Here is a 16,293-nt window from a genome sequence, read left to right on the forward strand (position 1 = left end):
ATCTGAAGAAGTGGGTTTTTTACCCACAAAAGCTTATGCCCAAATAAATCTGTTAGTCTTTAAGGTGCCACTGGACTTCTCGTTATTTTTGAAGATACGTACGACAGTTTTAGAGGTTTAAATAGCTTACTCAGTATAATCTTATGCAAAAACTTTTTTTTAAAATTTGAAATAAAGTATAACCTAGATTAATGATAATGCCAATGTTGCTCTCCAGATTCTGTAAAGACTTTGAGAGCAGCAGGGGAAAGGCACCATAAGCATATGTGTTATAATTGGGCCATTGAAGTGTAAACAGCCAAACCTTACACAACTTTAAGTAACCCCTAATTATTATAAATCACACACAGAGCTCTTTTATGGCCATTAGGTGAACGTGAGGACTCACATTGACTTCAGTGGGCTTTCAGTGGGGATTTCAATTGCCTTGCACACAGTAGATATAAGAGCATTTTCCCATGTTAAAATATTGGCATTGTAGAGCAGAACCAAAATAATTAATACTTTCTCACTGGATGTCCATATTGACCCGCATATTATATACATTAATAGTTTAGGGTAAAATGGAAGTAGGAGAGAAGATACAGCATGTTGAAAAAACAGCTGTACTTTGCATGGATTCATCAGACTGTCAAAATACAAGAAAGACAAGGTAGGTATGGCAACATCTTTTATTGGATCAACTTCTGCTGGTGGAAGGTACAAGCTTTCGAGCTCCAGAGCTCTTCTTCTTCTCTCATGACCTGGGCCAACAAACAAACACTGCACACAAAATACAGGAGTCTCTTAAAATTTCTCAGCACTTTTGAGCTAGTTGAATTTTGCAGTGGCTGTGTATACTGGCCATGGTGACTGAACAATACTAAAAATAAGTGAAAGGACTGAAACCACCAGGATCTTCAGTGATCCACTGGGATCTGTCCTTGTTCTATTCTGGTATTCCCCCCCCCCCAACCTGTTCCATACTCAAGTGAGACAGCTGGGTAAATAGCGAGGCAGATTGGCCTGTGGTTACATCAGTATGGGGACATCTCACCGCTCTCTTCCTCGTTTTCACGGGTCCCATTTAGCAAGGCCTGCCTCTTCAGCGACTGGGCACAATTGCCACCTGAGTGACAGCGAGCTGGTTGAGGCTCAGTCTAAATTAGGCTGCTGAGGCCATGCTAGTTAGCTGGAGGGCGCATTTAGAGAGTGGAACACAGAAGGAGGTCCCCCCCCCCATTAACTGATACCCTGTGACTATTCTAGCAAACCAGCTACTTACAGGAATGTTCACCAACCCAGCACATTTTAAGTAAATGTTTGCAGACAGCCCTTTCTGAATTTGTAAATGTGAATATTTGCACTTCTCAGAGTTATGCTCATCCAATCAAAGAACAGAAACATTGTGTGTGACCTGTGAAGGCCAGCCAACCCAGCTCAAGTTACCAGGAGCCCATGGTCCCTCGTCATTTCCATCAAAATTGCTGAATTGTTTTGGTGGGGTGGGTAGGTGGAATCTGAAAAAAAAAAGTCAAATTTTGTTTTGACATTTTTTGAATGACATTTTGATTTTTTATATGATTTTTCATTTTGATTTTTTTTAAACGGGGGCGGGGCCCTGAAAATAAAATATGCTGTTTTGGATGTAAACAAAATTTTCTCAATCTCTGGTTCAGGCATTGAACCAAAAAAATCAATTAATCAATCAATTCACAGATCTAGATTAAATCCATGGACTATACTGTTTTGTTTTGCAGAATTTATTCATTATGAGCGTCTCTTGGTTTCTGGACAGAATCACAGAGAAGTCACAAATTTTTCATAGTTTTTGTGCAAAACTATAAATAGGCCCAGTTTGCTCAAAATATCAATGGATGTGAGTGAATCTTTGGGGGATTTTCTAATTTGTAACCAAATTCAAAAGCAGTTAACTGAATGTCACATGTCTTAAACATCACACACATCTAGTTTTAAGCTCAGTAAGCACTGTGAAATACCTTAGTAAGCTGAATGCTCAGTCTGTAATGATATTCAGAAGTTTGCAAATCAATCTGTTCCACCATTAAGAATTCTCTGGCACTATTTGCGGAAACAGACATGTTTGCCCCAGTGAACTATCCATTTTTAATTTAGGTAATATTCTGCCTACTTAATTTTTCTGTGCCATTTCCAATGGCTATGATAGTTTCCTTTCCTCTCCTACACTTTTGTGTATTAAAACTGTATGCTATTAGGGTCTGAATCCAATCTGAATCCAATCTGAGCCCACTGAAGTCAGTAGGTTTTTGATCGAGCCTTTAAAAATTTGATGTTTCCTTAACCAGAGGTGGCTGCATCTTAGAGGTGGGTGAAGTAATCTGTGTGTCAATATATTCAATAATAGAATATAGATATATATGTTTGTAAAGCGTATTGGGATCCTTTCAGATGAAAGGTACTATATAAATGCAAAATATTACTAGAACTACCATTACTAACCATATATGATCCAATTTAGATACTTGTCCCATAAATTTGGTGGCTCATTTCACACTTTTAGGTGCAAATTGGCACTTAAGAATTGATTTACTGGATTAAAAGATCCCAACTAAGATCACAGCAGAATTGGTACCCTAATTTAAAAGTCCACATTTGAATATTGGGCTCTCAGTCCAAACAAGTTTTGAGACCAGCATTATTCCTTATTATGGTTTTTCCTATAGTAGCAATCGACTCTTATTGCACTTTAGGGTTATTATAAAGTGTTTGTTGTAGGGGTTTTGGTTTGGTCTCTTTTTTTTTGGAATGTTAACCTGTGGTTTGTGTGCTGTCTTTGTCTTATTGCAGGAATTGATTATCTTCATCCTGATCTTGCCTCAAATTATGTAAGTACACATGGACCTTTCCTGTAAAATGTGAGACTCTTTATTGTTTTGGTCTGTCTTTCATACAAAATGTTTACACACTGAATGGAGGAACTGCGCAGCTGAGCTACTGATCTTGCAGATGATAAATTTTACATAGAAAGCAAGTGGTCTAAAAATGGGACCTGGCAAATTGCCAGACATGAGCTTCCTGGGTAAGGAATGAAACAGTGAGGAGGAATGATGCTGTTACCTACCTTTAAATAAGCTGCAGTCTGCAATATTGGATTTAGGACAGAAATGAGTAACCCGGGAATTGGCTCTGAATCTTGCTGTTAAAATGCAGAATTCACCTATTACATGGAGAACAACAGAGATGCTACTTCTGTGGGCTATGGCAGGGCTGCTGTTTGTTCACAATGGCTATAGTGTGTATGAGAGTTTCAAAACTATGGTAACCATGTACTTCATTTACAACATGTGATTAAATTCAACTTTTCAGAGCATTCCCTGATCCTGCACATGGACTGTGTGTCTGTCGCACAATCAGACACTGTGTACAGTGTAAAATGATTGTTTCTTCAAACTCACCTCTGCTTTACCTCTGTTGTCATGGGCTCTTATCTCTTAGTATTTTAGACGCTGTTCTCATTGTCCTGTCATCTTTGACATTACTGCTCTCTGTCTACCTGCTTCTGCTGGTGCCCTCAGTTGCCACTCTCTGCGTGTTATGCTTTTTTTACATTGAAACTGATTGCTATGGTTAGGCCATTTGTTATGCAACGGGGCTCAAAGAAGCGTAACACTGATGGGGCTTTTGAAGCACTTAGGTAGCCAGTATTGCCTCTTTCTTAAAACCACATGCACAATAGGTGGGGCTCTCATTGCATATCAAGGTGAGAGGGTGTACCACTTTCTGGAACATTTTTTGAAACATCTTTTTGCCATGCATACTTCCCCCCGCCCTCCATTCCACATAAGGGATTGATTCCATGGTCTTTGTTATAGGACTATGTAACAAGAGGTGGTGGTGGAGCCTGGAGGGCCAGTTGGCCTAGTGGCTAGAGTACCTGGCTTCCTGCCCCTGCTTCTGTGGTTGAGGTGCCTCAGTCTTTAAGGCAGGGGGAGTAGGGGGACCTGTTCCCTCCCACTCCATCAGGTCATAGCCCAGGGCCCTGTGTATGTCACCCCTGAGTAGGGGACCTCCGAGCAGGGAGTCTATGTTCAATGCCCTGGGCTACTTCCTACTATTGCCCCTTTAGGTTGAGGCAAGGCCCCTACAGTCCAAGCTCCTGTGGTGGCTTGTCTCTTAGTAGTGCCCCCTTGTGGGCCCTGGATAACATCTTGATGTGGTCCCAGATTCCTCGGGGCAGGGCAGCTGTAAGTTTGGCGGGATCAGAACCCCCACAAGGTCTCCATGCTTCAGTCACCGAGGTTCCTCTCAGGCCAGGTGCTCCTAGGTCTCATTCTCCATCTCCTTTGGCCAAAAAGACACTACTTGGGTCCCTGGTGGCTGTCTTGGCCAGCAGGCTAGCGATCCTTTCCTCAGGTAGGGCGGCAGCTAGCTCCTGCCTCTTCGCCTGTAATCCCTGAACTGAGCCAGGCTCCCTCCTTTTCTCTCCTCTCCAAACCTGGCATGGGCTGTAGGTATAATGGGGCAGAGCTAGCTGAAACCAAATGCTCTCCTTAACCCCTTCTATGCTGGTGGGTGGTTCCTCTGCTTCACCACAGGATGTCTCCGGTATTTTCTCAATCCATTGGACAGGACAACTACTGCCATTATAATGTACGCCAATTTTTATGTATGGAATATGTGAGACAGTTCAGTATCACAGTTTTCTTTTGATACTAAGGGTGAAATTCATCACAGTGCAGAGGCCGGGCACCAAGGCTCATGCATTGCTTAAGTCTCATTTAAACTATATTTTGTAGGTTTAAACAGGATTTAAGTGGTGCATAGACCTTGTGCAGGCTCTCTACACCGGGATGCAATTCACAATAAAGGAATATACAAAACCATGCAATGCACTGTGCCTATCACATGGTCCTGGGTAATCTTTAGCTATACAATAGGCTCATTGATGTCATCTCTGTTTCATATTAATGAAAGATTGCTGTGAAAGATAAGCACAGCTTATAACCTTGTCATGTCTAGCTCTATGGCTGACCACAGATATAATGTGGAGAAGGGTAATTCAGTTTCACGGAGGATATTGGTATTTCAGAATCTAGTTCCATTCTGATCTGGGACAAAACCCAAAGATTTCAGTCCCCTCTGAAAGGGAATGGAGCCCTGACTCAGGCCTGGCAGGCTGAAGAGCATCTGGGAGCCTAAAAGCCTCAGCTAAGCTGGGGGCCAGATGGGCTGCTGAGGAGCCAGGTTGATGAGCTGCCACGTAGGATTCCATCAGACCCTGGTCTCTGTTCTGTGAGAACTTTGATAAAATTGAACCATCTTTGTGCAATGTTTTGATTTGGATTAGTTGGCGGTCTCCAATGTAAAATCGACCAGCTCTTATCAGCTGTTCTAAATCATCCAGCGTATAGCTTTGCTGAACAATCTCAACATGTCCTTGGCATTTTCTCCATCCATTGGACAGGACAACTACTGCCATTCTTTTCAATTGACTTGTGGTTTAATGTTGGAAGGTGTGGTTACAAATTTTATGAATTTGGGAATCCTGAAAGCAAAATTGCAAATAGATTTGATTTCCAAGTGTGATTAAAAAGAACAAGGAAAGCCAGGCTTGATGGTTAAAGAGATGTTACACAGATACACTGGCACAAAAATGATAGGGGAGATGATGATACATTTATTCTTACATGGGATTCTTTTCAGCCAGTTATTTTTAAAACCGTTTCAAAATCCTCTAGTGCAATTTAAGAGAACAACAAGCACACAGAAAGGGTGAAATTCTGGATCCACTGAAGTCAATAGCAAAGTCCCCACTGACTTCAATGGAGCCAGGATTTCACCCAGACTGTGTAGAAGAGGGAGGCATCCATGAATGACAATGCACTTGGAAAATAGCCAAAGAATGTAAAGTGCAGGGGTGGTCAGTTTCACACCTTATTAATCTACTTAATGACTTGATTGCAGTTATTAAATCCTGTGTTTTAACTACAATATGCTTATCCCAAATGAGTGACTAAGCCAGAAGTTTATTTAAATTGAAACAAATAAAGTACACTACACAAAGATGACCTTTATATGTGTGTCTTTTTACATCTAGAGCCAAGAGAATAGCATATGTTATTACTACTATTAACATATCATTTATCCAGCAGTAATAGCGTGGGCAAAACATGAAAGATGACTCGGTCTCTAAAAAGCTTATGCTTTGAATAGAGACACAAGGTGGTTGAGGTAGTATCTTTTATTGGACCAACTTCTGTTGGTGCAAGAGACAAGCTTTTGAGCTTCCACAGAGCTCTTCTTCAGGTCTGGGAAACATGCAGAGCGTCACAGCTAAATACAAGGTGGAAGATTGTTTAGCATAAGTAGTTAACACATATTTCAAGGGACCTTCCACCTTGAACTGGTAAATGAATATTGTCAGGCTTTGGAGCAGTGTGTTTTAAGACTGTATTTGAAATGCAGAGAGGATTCTCGATTCATCTGGTAAAGGAGGGAGTCCCAGGAGTGAGGAGCAACATGAGAGCAGGCGCAAGCATAAGAATGTGAGAAGGGACCAAGTGGAAGTGTTAAAAAGGGAACATGGTCAGAAGAAAGGAAGCATGGGGGAGCAGGGGAGACGTGAGAGCTAGGGGAAATGGAACCAGAATAGTAGGCAACAGCGGAGCTGTGCAGCGCCTTCAAACTGGCTGCTCTTGATGTGGAATGTGAGCAGCAGCCAGTAAGGTCAGCAGGAGAGTGACATTGTCCAAGCAGAAGGTGAGGAAGATGATTTTGGCAGTGACATCTTTGATGGACTGCAGGGAACAAGCTGGGAAGCCAGAGAGAGAGGGAAAATAGGTCAGTGTAAGATAACGGATTTGTTTATAGGGATGGAGAGGAAAGGGTGGCATTTAGAAATGCTATAGAGGAAAAAAGAAAAGGAGTATTTGTGGCACCTTAGAGACTAACCAATTTATTTGAGCATAAGCTTTCGTGAGCTACAGCTCACTTCATCGGATGTAGAAGAAAAACAATACTAAGTGACAGGCTCAATAAGGGAGAGGAAAGGAGGAGATGAAAGTGACATTGACATGAGTAACAGAGAGAAGAGGACTTTCCAGCAGTGATGGAGAAAGGAACAAGAGGGGAGCAGAGGGCAGGAAGGACAAACAGGAAAGGTCGTGGTCCCTGTCTGACAAGATCACCCTCTAAAACACCAACACAAACTTGATCTACTTAATATAAGAGCCTAAAAACATGAGGAATAAATTGAAATAAGCCATTGTGTTTCAAATATTGCAGTGCTTCCACAGAAAATGCTATCCATACAATCAAGGCAAGGACAGTCTATATAGCTGGTCCTAGATTCAGTATGAATTAGCTGGAAATATAGGACGGGGCACAGTAATATCCTGATCCACACTAATCATATTTGAGCCAACAAAAAGCCATTTTAAAATGTCATCATCTGGGGCAAACATGTTACTTATGCAGAGAATTGTTTTTGCTTGAGTGAGCTGTAATTTGAAGCAGGTATCAAAGATTTGGTTTCAGCTGGATCTAAGACCAGACCTAGATCTAAAAATGAGATTAAATCACAGTGCTGGGACTGGATCCCTCACATCACCAAGCTCACACAAGACCTGTAGTCACCTGTTTGAGAGATGTGAGAGTTCTCGCAAACAGGACCTCAGAGTTTTGTGACATTTGCAGAGTAGGGAGGCTCTTTATTCATCCAAAGCATCTATGACTCACCAGGATACATAGCCTGACATCTAGTGTTTTATTCTACTGCCCATCAGCATAGCACGTGAGCACCTCCTACCTAAAATTGACAGCAATAGTTTCCACTGGATTTTATGGAGTCTCTGGCATGTCTCCTTTTTCAGGGTAAATTGTGCTGCTTCTTTTTTAAAACGGTTTTGTTAATTTCCTTTGTTGTATGCTTGATTGGGATTTATGGGGTAGAAGGGAGTGTCATTCTTATGGTGGAAAGACCTTTTAGAAGAGGTAGGTTTAGCATTGTTCCTAAAGACAGTCAGACTCTGAATTCACCTGATTTGCTCCAGAAGTGGAAATCCCCTCCCTTGTTCCCCTCTCCCCCAACCCACTGTAATCATCTATAAACTTTCAATATTGAGTGGCAAGGAAATTCAGTGAAAAGACAACTGAGCTGTTAAATATTGGAGAGTAATGCTGATGCCATGTTGTATAAAGTAAAGAATGATCTCATCCTCTTATCCTAAACTATATTGGGCCAGATCTTCAGCTGGTGTAAATTGACCTTGCTCCATTGCCTTCCCTGAAATTCAATAGAGATATGACAATTTACACCAGTTAAAGATTTTCCCTTAGTTTGTGTGACAGACAGAGTAATTAGCCCAAGGCTGGGTACAGTGCTTCTGTCATACTGACAGAGAGTGGGAGTGAGGTTTGCCCAATTAAAAATTCACATCATAACCCTTCAAGACAAGTAATTGAATGTTTTTGACATCTCTCCATGTTATGGGCATTGTAAGAAAAGCCTTTGAGAACTGCTTTAAAAAGTGAACTCTCTCAGCTGTTTCCAAGCCACTTGAGGTCGGAGTATAATAGGTTGTCAAAGGAGAATTAGGACAGAAATCTTTTTCTCCTATGGAGACCATACAGCAATACATTTCTTATTAACATGTCACCTAGCCTGTTACATCACAGGCTTTATTTTAGCCTTATAAAGTATGGGCTCTTGAGTAAGCCATCCCATGATCGGAGTGCTGCTAGCCTGACATTTACAAGAGCAGCAGAATGACATGAGTGAGAATTAGCTTCTAGCAAAACATTACTATTGAACATTTTTACTAATGATATTGGTTGACATTTTAAAACTTGGGTGCCTAAAGTTGGGGGGGGTCTATATTTAGGCCCCTAAATAAAAGTAGCCTGGTTTCCAAAGGCTCTAAAATACCTGCAGCTTCTATTTTCATGAATAAGAATCATGGGGTTTCAGCACAGTGCAAAGGGACATTAAAGATGCCCTTAATAGGCAGCTGGGGATGCCCTTGACATGGGAGAATCCTGAGGTGGCATAGAATTAGTTGTCATAGTATTGTGCCACCCCCTCATTGCTACATGTGGTGTCCTGGAAGCATGATGGGGTTTACACAGAACCCATGGGGTCTCTACAAGCTGGTGTTCTGAGTTATGCTTGGGGCCAAGCTGACCTCAGCTGGCCTAGGGATCAGAGGACTGCAGGGGTGTCTTAAAACCACCTCCTCAGCTGTGCTGAATGAGCTCTGGTGCAGATGAGGATGCGGCCCAAGTGCAACTAAGTGTAGCCATTCCGGATGGGATACTCTGCCTAATTCTGGACTTGCACACAAGTTTTACTTTGGTTTAACTCCCTGATTTTATAGGAGTTACTCCTGATTTATACTGGTGTAATTAAGTTCAGAATTTCATGCCTATAGTGAAAAGGCTACGGTTATGGATATTATAACTAGATGGCCCACACAATGGCCCAGATGCTATAAAGAATTCATAACCTCTATTTCTATGGCGGCAGGATTATAAATATTTAAATCAGTCCATGCATATTTTATGTGAACTTTAAGTTTAAATAACCTTTGTGTCTATCCTCCATAATATTTTGGTTTTATATTTAACTGAATTCATAACGTTTAGCTTGACATTAAGGGGCACAATTACAATTGTGTTCCCAATGTTACTGGGTGCTTCATCATTCCACAAAAGGGAATTTCACAGGTTTAAAATGAAGGTGAAATAAGACATTTAGCAGCTTTGAAGTCTGACATGTTATGAAAATATTCCCTATGGCAAAAGGAGCATCCAACATTCTACAGTGGAAATCCTGTCTTACAAAAGGAGCAAATTTGGGCTTCTGTTAGATTTTAAATAATATTTGTCTGCAACAACTCCCCCTAAAAAGCAGAATTCACAGTGAATATTTGTTCATATTAAGTGCCCCCAACCCACATGGTTCCTCAGCTGTGCTGTCCCTATCATTATTATGCTTTCTGTTTCTAGTCAGTTTCACAACAGGGTAGCACCCACGAGAGAGAAGTGAGAGCTGGGGTTGATCATAGTAGGAACTGTGAGAATGTGCCATGATATTACCAGAAAAAAAAATGTATGGTTCATCTCTGAGCAAGCACTGTCAACAACCGGAAGTTTTTTTAAATATCAATTTATTTTAATAAAAAAATCAAGTACATCTGTAAAAGATATCAAGTACACAATAAAAAATGACAGGTTTCAGAGTAACAGCCGTGTTAGTCTGTCTTCGCAAAAAGAAAAGGAGTACTTGTGGCACCTTAGAGACTAACCAATTTATTTGAGCATGAGCTTTCGTGAGCATCTGATGAAGTGAGCTGTAGCTCACAAAAGCTCATGCTCAAATAAATTGGTTAGTCTCTAAGGTGCCACAAATAAAAAAATGACAAATACAGTTTAAAATAAAAATTATGGTGAATGTTCCAAATAGGGTAGGAAAAAAGACTTAATGGCAGTAAGTTGTTCAATCCATTCCCTTGGAAATGGGCTTATGAATGAAAAAGCAACATTTATTAAATCCTAACTCTAATGCAGAAGGTTCTATATATTTGATGGAAATGTGGAAAGATAGTGGGGACACAGTGATGTGATACCTTTAGGAATCTCCTTGAGAGAATTTTGTTTTTCCATGAGTTTCAAGAGTTGCTGTAAAAATGCTCATTCAGAACTGGCTGCTTATGGTTGACAAGCTGGTGTAAATGGGTTTTGGGTTCCCAATCCACAGTTTGAGAACCACTGGCTAAACAAGCCGAGCTCTTTGAGTTTCCTCTCAAAAGGAGAATTTTCCACTCCTCTGATCATCCTAGTAGCCCTTCTGTGCATATGTTCCAGTTTGAATTAATCTCTCTTAAACATGGGAGGCTAGAGTTGCCCGCAGTAGTCCATATGAGGTCTCACCAGTGCCTTGTATAATGGTACTACCACTTCCTTATCTCTACTGGAAATACTTTGCCTGATTCAACTTAGGATTGTATTAGCCTTTTTCACTGTCATGTCACATTGGTGGCTCATAGTCGTTTGATCAACACCCAGGTCTCTCTCTTCCTCTATTGCTTCCAATTGATAAGTCTCCAGTTTGTTGTTGGTGGTGGTTCCTAAATGCATGTTCACTTTGCACTATTAAATTTCATACAGTTTCTATTATTCTAGTTTACAAGTTTGTCCAGATCTTTTTGTAGGATATGCTGGTCTTCCTCCCTATTGGGAGTACCTCCCAACTTTGTGTCATCCACAGATTTTATTAGCACACACCCCTTTTTGTGCCAAGATCATTAATTAAAAAGTTAAATAAGATTGCTCCCAAAACTGATCCCTGAGGAACTCCACTAGTAACCTCCTTGCAGCCTGACCGTTCTCCTTTCAGTATTACCCATTGTAATGTCCTCTTCTCATGTGGAACTGGATCAAGTGCCTTACTGAAAGCTAGGTAGATTAGATTGACTGCATTTCCTTTTGTCTAAAAAAAAAAAAGTTATCTTCTCAAAGAAAGTTCAGGTTGATCTGGCACAATCTACCTCTTGTAAAACCATGTTATATTTTATCCCAGTTTCCCCTATGTCCTTAGCTACTTTCTCTTTCAAAATTCATTACAAGATCAAACTAGATCAAAGGTCAGTAATTTCCCAGATCACTTTATTTCTTTTTTAAAAATAGATACTATATTAGCAGTTCTCCGGTCATATGTATGACCCCTGAGTTAACAGATTCATTAAAATCTTTGCTATTAGGCTTCCAAGTTCATGTGCCAGTTTCTTTAATAATCTTGGATGGCAATTATCCAGGCCGCCCAATTTAGTCCCATTAAGCTATTTGAGTTTGCCTTCCACCTTGCATGTGGTAATTTCTACTTCCATATCCTTATTTCCATTAGCCACCCTGAAACAACCCCTAAGCTCCTCATTGCTCTTATTAAGAACTGAGGCAAAGTATTCATTTAGATGTTGGGCCAAATCTCTTCCCCATCCTCAGTACTTAGTGGTCCCACTTCTTCTTCCCTTATTTATGTATGGTTATAGAACCTCTCACTATTGGTTTTAATTTCCTTCGCAAGATCCAACTCTGCTTGGCTTTTGGCAGTTCTCACTTTTTCCCCACACTTTCTGATCTCTAAGAGGTAACTTTCCTTGCTGATTCATCTTCTGTTTCTTTTGGTTAATAACCTGTTCAAGATGCTTGCTCATCCAGTCTGGTTTGCAACCCTTCCCTACAAATTTCTCCCCCTTCTTTGTGATGAAGGCTTCAGGTACCTCCTGCAACTTGGATTCAAAATAATTCCAAGCCTCCTCCACATTCAGATTCTTGAGTTCCTCAGTCCAGTCCACTTGCCTAACTAATTGCATTAATTTTTTAAAGTTTTGAAGTCAGGGACTCGAGTTCCAGAGCTATTTTTGTTTATCCTTACATTTTAAACTGAATTAGCTCATGATCACTCGAACCAAGTCTGTCCCCCACAACCAGTTCTCCTATGAGGTCCTCGCTATTCACCAAATCTAAAATGGCATAACTTTGTGTTGGTTTGGTGACTATTTGATGAAGAAATCAGTCAGGTATCACATCCAGGAATATCTGAGCCTTACCATTATTTGTAGCACTTGTCCTCCAGGCTATATCTGAGAAATTAAAGTTTCCTATAATCACACAATTCCCAGTAGTATTTATTTCATTTAAAATATTAGAGAAGTCTCTATCCATATCCAAATGGGATCCTGGGGGTCTGTAGCATACCCCAAGCACTATTCCCATTCTTTGCTCTGGGCCAGGCTACATGTCCCATAATGCACTACATAATGTAACTCCCAGGAATGATCTCACAGCTCAGTCCAAGGCAAATCCACATTCCCTTATGTGACTTCAGGGAGTCCAGCCCATAGGAGAGAATGTCTTATAGGAGTTGTAGTTCTGATTCACAATGTGCTGATAGGAAACTGCATCTTAATATGATGTTGAACTAATTTTAAATAAAATGTTCTGGGTTGCTTCAAAAAAAAATGAAATATTCCAATTCAGGTCAAACTGACGCAAACTATTTCATTCTGATTTTCCCCAAAGGAAAAATCAAACATTCGTAGGGAAAAATCCAAAATTTCTATTTACCAGAAACTGCATTTTCTATTGGAAAATCATTCCAAGGGAAATCTCCTGACCAATGTTAGTCTGGATAAAAGCATAAATGCACAACGTCCAGAGTGGGAGAAAGATAGGAAGAGGCCCTGGGCTGGATAGAAGAGAGCGAAGTGAGAGTGAAAGATGAAGATGGGAGCAGAGAGGTGAGCAAGCAGTAAGTTGTATGGGGTCTTGCAAGCTAAGCCATGGAGGTGAAGTGTGATGTGTGATGAAGAAAAGCCAGTGAAGGGAGTTGGACATGGTCAGAGGAGAGACCCAGAAAGATGATTTTTACAGCTGCATTTTGAACTCCATGAAAAGGAGGAGATGTGAGAGTCATTTAGGCCCAGACCTTATAATAGCTGAGAAGAGAAACAATCAGGGCCTAGGTTTCAGAGTAACAGCCGTGTTAGTCTGTATTCGCAAAAAGAAAAGGAGTACTTGTGGCACCTTAGAGACTAACCAATTTACTAGAGCATAAGCTTTCGTGAGCTACAGCTCACTTCATCAGATGCATATCGTGGAAACTGCAGCAGACTTTATATATACACAGAGAATATGAAACAATACCTCCTCCCACCCCACTGTCCTGCTGGTAATAGCTTATCTAAAGTGATCATCAGGTGGGCCATTTCCAGCACAAATCCAGGTTTTCTCACCCTCCACCCCCCCCCCCCACACAAATGCACTCTCCTGCTGGTGATAGCCCATCCAAAGTGACAACTCTTTACACAATAAGAAAAGGAGGACTTGTGGCACCTTAGAGACTAACCAATTTATTAGAGCATAAGCTTTCGTGAGCTACAGCTCACTTCCTCAGATGCATATCGTGGAAACTGCAGCAGGCTTTATATATACACAGAGAATATGAAACAATACCTATTCCCACCCCACTGTCCTGCTGGTAATAGCTTATCTAAAGTGATTTCCAGCACAAATCCAGGTTTTCTCACCCTCCACCCCCCCACACAAATTCACTCTCCTGCTGGTGATAGCCCATCCAAAGTGACAACTCTTTACACAATGTGCATGACAATCAAGCTGGGCTATTTCCTGCATAAATCCAGGTTCTCACATCCCCCCACCCCCATACACACAGAAACTCACTCTTAAATAGAGTTAAATAGGCTTAAATAGAGACTTGGAGTGGCTAAGTCATTATGCAAGGTAGCCTGTTTCCTCTTGTTTTTTCCTACCCCCCCCCCCCAGATGTTCTGGTTTAACTTGGATTTTAACTTGAAGAGTGGTCAGTTTGGATGAGCTATTACCAGCAGGAGAGTGAGTTTCTGTGTGTATGGGGGTGGGGGGATGTGAGAACCTGGATTTATGCAGGAAATAGCCCAGCTTGATTGTCATGCACATTGTGTAAAGAGTTGTCACTTTGGATGGGCTATCACCAGCAGGAGAGTGAATTTGTGTGGGGGGGTGGAGGGTGAGAAAACCTGGATTTGTGCTGGAAATCACTTTAGATAAGCTATTACCAGCAGGACAGTGGGGTGGGAATAGGTATTGTTTCATATTCTCTGTGTATATATAAAGCCTGCTGCAGTTTCCACGATATGCATCTGAGGAAGTGAGCTGTAGCTCACGAAAGCTTATGCTCTAATAAATTGGTTAGTCTCTAAGGTGCCACAAGTCCTCCTTTTCTTTTTGCGAATACAGACTAACACGGCTGCTACTCTGAAACCTGTCTTTACACAATGTGCATGACAATCAAGTTGGGCTATTTCCTGCACAAATCCAGGTTTTCTCACATCCCCCCCACCCCCATACACACACAAACTCACTCTCCTGCTGGTAATAGCTCATCCAAACTGACCACTCTTCAAGTTAAAATCCAAGTTAAACCAGAACATCTGGGGGGGGGGGGGGGGGGTAGGAAAAAACAAGAGGAAACAGGCTACCTTGCATAATGACTTAGCCTCAGGGCCTAGACAATGGGTTTGACTGTGGGGATAGGGAGGAATGGTGGGGGCTTTAAAGATACCTTATGCAGCATCCTTTTCTTTCAGATACACAATGCTTTTAAATATCCAGGCAGAAAATGCTCAAGCAACAATGTACGAAACACGCAGTGTCTTTGTGTATTACTAAAGCACCTGCCCCAGTTCTGTCCTGTGCAGAGGGCTGCTCCTCTGCCAGGAGCAAACACTTCTGAGACAGGATTGCTTCAAGTGCTTCCCTATAAGGTTGATTACTGCAATGGTATTCTCCATTAGAGTTTGAAAGCCCTTACATACTCATGGAGGGCAGCGTCCTGCTGTTCCTATACTGTACAGGCTACCTTTCCGGTGCAGCTGGATATAATGGGTATAGCTACTTGCTCTCTAGAAGTCAGGGAGTTACGGCAAAGCTGGAATTTTCCATTCTGCAGAGACTATCGATGATGTAGTATCCATCTTTTCTTCCAAGTCTTGGAAACCCTGCAGAGGCTCTGCCTTCAGGGAATTATTTTTGCCACTACGAGAACCCTTAATTATGAACTGACCATTAAAATATGAAGCATAAGGTATTCCATGGTTTACCTTTAGTTCAGACCATGTACACAGAGCTAGTGATTTTCAGGCACAAGATAAATGATCTCCTCGGAAGAATGAAGATAAACAGCTCTCATACATGGCAGTGTATTAAAAGAGAAAAACAAAGGAGAATAGCAGCTGTTGGTTTTGTGTTCACAAATTTCAGTAAATTCTTTGAGAGAAAAGGCCTGTGTGAGAGCAGAGGAATTTGGAGATAAGAGGACAGGAAGATTGAGAGAAACCGGTTATCATTTATCACACTGGTTTTGGTTCTAGTGCAAGTATTCCAGGCCCAGATCCTCAACTGGTATATATTGGCACAGATTCATTACCCAATTTACACTAGCTACGGAACTGACCACTCACTAAGAGTGGTGTAAATGACATCAGAATCTGGCCAAGAGAGTTTGACCTGCTCCTGCTTTGGCACTGTCAAGGTTCCTCCCCCACTCTGAACTCTAGGGTACAGATGTGGGGACCTGCATGACAACCTCCTAAGCTTACTTTTACCAGCTTAGGTTAAAACTTCCCCAGGATACAAATTAATTTTATCCTTTGTCCTTGGAATATCCACTGCCACCACCAAACTCTAACTGGGTTTACTGGGAAACGTAGTTTGGACACGTCTTTCCCCCCAAAATCCTCCCAACCTTGCACCCCACTTCCTGGGAAAGGTTTG

The 16,293-nt window shown here is 41.4% G+C and overlaps 1 protein-coding gene across 2 annotated transcripts in view; it reads left to right on the forward strand.

Annotated features, from left to right (window-relative positions):
* Positions 1-16,293, forward strand: part of PCSK2 (proprotein convertase subtilisin/kexin type 2) — a 195,428-nt gene that overhangs the window by 98,694 nt on the left and 80,441 nt on the right. For both annotated transcript variants that reach the window (XM_084623070.1, XM_084623069.1), the window contains exon 5: positions 2,809-2,846. In XM_084623070.1, coding sequence (XP_084479196.1) covers positions 2,809-2,846 — 38 coding nt within the window. The remainder of the gene's footprint in view (positions 1-2,808; positions 2,847-16,293) is intronic.

The sequence above is a fragment of the Lepidochelys olivacea genome, assembly GCF_965140295.1.
Source record: "Lepidochelys olivacea isolate rLepOli2 genome assembly, chromosome: 3".
In the NCBI taxonomy this organism is placed as follows: Eukaryota; Metazoa; Chordata; order Testudines; family Cheloniidae; genus Lepidochelys; species Lepidochelys olivacea.